This window comes from Coffea eugenioides, chromosome 1 (assembly GCF_003713205.1).
Source record: "Coffea eugenioides isolate CCC68of chromosome 1, Ceug_1.0, whole genome shotgun sequence".
In the NCBI taxonomy this organism is placed as follows: domain Eukaryota; kingdom Viridiplantae; phylum Streptophyta; class Magnoliopsida; order Gentianales; family Rubiaceae; genus Coffea; species Coffea eugenioides.
The window spans coordinates 16,274,502-16,278,491 of record NC_040035.1 but is presented as its reverse complement, the minus strand read 5'-3'; the positions used below and the strand labels follow the sequence as shown (position 1 = coordinate 16,278,491).

The 3,990-nt window shown below is 39.7% G+C and overlaps 1 protein-coding gene across 1 annotated transcript; it reads left to right on the top strand.

The window, feature by feature from the left end:
* Positions 1 to 1,535: 1,535 nt before the first annotated feature.
* On the top strand, positions 1,536 to 3,349 carry LOC113768551 (nucleolar and coiled-body phosphoprotein 1-like). Its single transcript, XM_027312955.1, has 3 exons — positions 1,536 to 2,048; positions 2,672 to 3,056; positions 3,171 to 3,349. Exons 1-3 carry the CDS (start codon positions 1,536 to 1,538, stop codon positions 3,347 to 3,349), a joined length of 1,077 nt encoding a protein of 358 aa, XP_027168756.1.
* The last annotated feature ends 641 nt before the right edge of the window (positions 3,350 to 3,990 follow it).

Sequence of the window (3,990 nt, the reverse complement as noted above, 5' to 3'; positions counted from 1 at the left end):
ATTGAATCAAAATTCACTTTTTAAACCATTCATTTTTTCTTATAAAAAGGGGCGCGACAAGGTGGTTTAAATCTTGGTGCAAGGCAAGTGGTTTGGGGAAATTGTATTTTAAAAATGAGGGTTCTCACAAATGGCACCTGCAAGAACACCTGCAATGATCACACAACCAGGTCTAGGGTTATCCGAGATTATGGTAGGTATGAATTTTGAGGACGAAATTCTTTTAAGGAGGGAAGGTTGTGAGGACCCGAATTTTTTCTTATTTTTATTTTATTTAATTGGTTTATTTGATTATTTATTCACTCGTTTACCCCAAATAATTTATTTCATTCATTTTAAGTCCATTTGTATGCAAAAATGTCCCTTTTATAAATTTAAAATATTTCGTTAGCAAATTTAATTTTTTTACGGCTCGTTTAGCAAGAAATAGCGACTACACGTTTTCTGAGGTAAATTCAATCCAAGAGTACATTAGTCTTGGAGAATTAAGAATAATCACTAGTAGACTAAGAAAAGTTAATTGAGGGGTTAGATGTTAGTGAGTTAAAATTTAAGCTTTTATCGCGCGCACTTCGATAGTTTCTCGAAAGTCGCGCCGATACGACTAATTGGAGATTTAAGAAATTAATACTAGACTACTAAGGGTGAATAATTACCATATTAAAGGAAGTATCTTGGAGGATTAGTGCACAAGTATATCAAACCCGAGAGAAATTGGTGGTATGAAACACTAGCGCGACGCTATTGAAGGTTGACTTTTTTGCACCACACTTAAAGCTACCTTTTTCTTTCTTTCTCTCCAAGAAATCACAACACAAAATGCTCATCATCCCTCTCACTTGCTCAGCTGACCAACAAGAAAGAAAAAGGGAAGGACAAACTCCATTGTTCTAGCTTCATTTCACCCGCAAAACTTCCACCAAATCGCAAACTACTTGGAGTAACACTTCATCTAGGAGCAAAGAGCAATCTTGTGGATTTTCTTGGAGAATTTTTGGTGGAAAATCTGATCTTAATCTAGGGTTTCTTTGTGACAGCCCCACATTCCCCTAAGGCGAACCAAAGGGGTTAGCGGACTGCCTGCCCAGCTCTCGCCAGGACTAACGAGCAGTTACACGCGTTCTAAAACGTTTCGGGAAAATAAAAGCGCGCTCGGACAAGCCACAAGTATCAAAATAACAAAATAAAAAAAAACGAAAACAGTGAATAGTGGCCTGAGACAGCAGAATCCGGCCGGAATCTGGCCGGATTGGCGGCCGGATTCTTGGCCGGATACTGTCCAGTGGCTAACCTCCCGGATTCAAATGGCCGGATTCCTGGCCGGATTCAGTCTAGTGCCTTTCCGTCAAAAATTTTTCTTTTGCCGTTTGCAAGCCGAATCGATCCGAAAGTCAACCAAACATCAACCAAACATGAATACATGGAAAGTCAACCTTTACAACCACATTGGCATGTCAAAAGCTATTCAACATAGGTAAACAAAGTTCGGTTCTGTACACCACATTCTGTATCAAAAATCATATCCACATTGCATCATGGTTAGAGTCAGAGGAGGATCTACTAGTGCCGGACGATCCTTTAGGCTTAGGGATGAAGACATTGAAGTCGTGGAACCACCTCCTGTGGCACCCAAAAAGAAGATTGTGACCCGTGGTGATAAAGTGAAGCAAACTGCCCAAAGAAAACTGGTTACTCCAACTGCTGAATCATCTGATGAGCAGATGGAAGGGCAGAACTCTGAATGGAACATTGCTGGTGGAAATGAGGAACCAGAGCAGGTTACCCAGGGTGATGAAACTGTCACAAGATCCTCTGCTAAAAGAAAGAGGACTGCAAAGAGGAAGAGCATTCCCCATTCCAAGAAAAAGCAATCTGCTGATCCCTCTGATGATCAGCAGAATGTAGGAAACACTACTGGGAGTCAGCAAATTCCTGAACCCTCTACCAGGAAGTCTCCAAGGACAAGAACTGAGGCTCAAAACGTAGGGGCATCTGCCACACAAACCTCAAACAGGAAACGTTCTGGAAAGAATCCTGTGTCTCAGCCAGTAAAAGAACCCACTCCTCTTCCAAAATTCATTGATGATGAAGCTAGAGACAGATTTGAGTTAGTCTCTCAAAAAGGGTTCATCACCCAAAGGCTCATTCTTCCCTATGAATTTCGTAAGCTTGATCTTGAACCGTTATCAAACTATTTGAATTCCAGAAATGGACTCATATTCTGACCATTCCTAATGTCTTTTACCCTGACATGCTGTATCAATTTTTTGCTAATCTTAGAAAGGGTAAATCACACACTGAACTCATCTCTAGGGTCAATTCTGTAGACATCATGTTAACTCCTGACATTGTGAATTCCATTCTGAAAACTAGTATTGAACCTAGTTTCAAAGGAAAAATTGTAAATTTCTTTTCATATGAGGAATTTCCTTCTACCTACCATCATTTTTACAATGCGAAACTCATGACCTATTTTCAAACCACATTCAATACTCCTGCTGAGGCAAGACTGGATGATCTTAGTCCTCAGAACCTGATCATCTTCACCATCATTTCAAATCTGTTAGTGCCAACTGATGGCCACAGAACAGATGCAAACAAAATGGAACTCTATCTATTCTACTGCTTTGTTGAAAAAATTCGCATTGACTTTGGATTTATAATGTGCAAGTTTTTGCTCAAAATTAGCACTGACAGCCGTAGGAAGCTCTCTTATGGCAGATTTCTGACCCCTATCTTTGCCCATTTTGAAATTCCTTTTTCTGGAAAATCTCCCAAAGACAGTGCTTCATCAGTCTTCTCAAAAGCTTATTTTGAACGAAAGAACTTAACATTTTTTGAAGGTCATTGGTGTTATAAGGAGACTGTTGCTGAGTCTAGAAGGAAAAATTTTCATGAAACCCCTGTCACTCCTAGGACTCCTCGTGATCAGTCAGACTTTGTCTCTCCTTTCACCATTCATCCTAGGAAGTCTGCTAGTAGGTCCTTCGCATCCAATTCTGAAGTCATTTCCTTGCTTGAAGACCTCAAACAGCATGTCTTGCTTATTGAAGAAGGTCTCATGATGACCATGACCTCTGACCAAAAATCCTCCTTCATTGAAAAAAGAAACCTACTTGTCCCTCCAATACCTGAGAGCAATGTAAATGAGCCAAGAACTGAGCCCACAGGACCAACTACTGGTGCTGAGACTACACTAGCTTCTAGTTCTCAGCCCAAGGATAAAAGCAAGGCTCCAACAACTGAGGAATCAGATGAAGATAGTGATGAAGAAACTGAGGAAGAAGAGGATCCTGCACAGTATCGTCTGGCAAGGAGAAGGCCTGGATCATCTAAAATCACCATCTAGGTACTACTAGGTCACTGCACCTTTATCTAGGACTATAGTTCATCTTTTGCATTGCACTTTTGTATTAAGTGCTGAACACATGGTCTGTACAACTGGATATTTTTTACTGCTTATGAATGTTATAACTAAGTGTTTTGTTATGAATGTTTTGAATGGGTGACATGATTAGTTATGTGTCTGTGCAATCTGCTGATTGAATGAATGTTTCTGATTGATATCTGCTAAATGATTGATTCCAAACTGTGCTGTACATTGGAAATGTGTATACTGATATTGTTTCTGATGAGATGCATTGCTGGTACCAAAACTGATACTAAATCTTGTGATGACAAAAAGGGGGAGAATTGGAATTGGATTTGGTTTAACACTGATGGTATAGAGTAACTAGTTAGGGGGAGTCAGTCTCAGGGGGAGTTGAGTTGGATCAGCACTGATGATGTGGATTGCGTTTCTTCCTGTATACTACTCATGCACTTCGTTAGGGGGAGCTGTTATATATATTTTTTTTGCTCTATCCAATTGTTTTGTCATCATCAAAAAGGGGGAGATTGTTTATCTCAACTCATATCTTTTGATGATTACAAAACAATTGGATGTTTCTAATACCTTTTGTAGAGATCCTTTTCAGAAATGAACCAAAC

What these genes read in the sequence shown, in the direction of transcription:
- LOC113768551 (XM_027312955.1), top strand. Translation starts at nt 1,536, where the DNA reads ATGGTTAGAGTCAGAGGAGGATCTACTAGTGCCGGACGATCCTTTAGG. An exon ending in AGAATCCTGTGTCTCAGCCA is followed by an intron (nt 2,049 to 2,671) that starts GTAAAAGAACCC and finishes ATAATGTGCAAG; the next exon opens with TTTTTGCTCAAAATTAGCAC. An exon ending in TGTCTTGCTTATTGAAGAAG is followed by an intron (nt 3,057 to 3,170) that starts GTCTCATGATGA and finishes CTGAGCCCACAG; the next exon opens with GACCAACTACTGGTGCTGAG.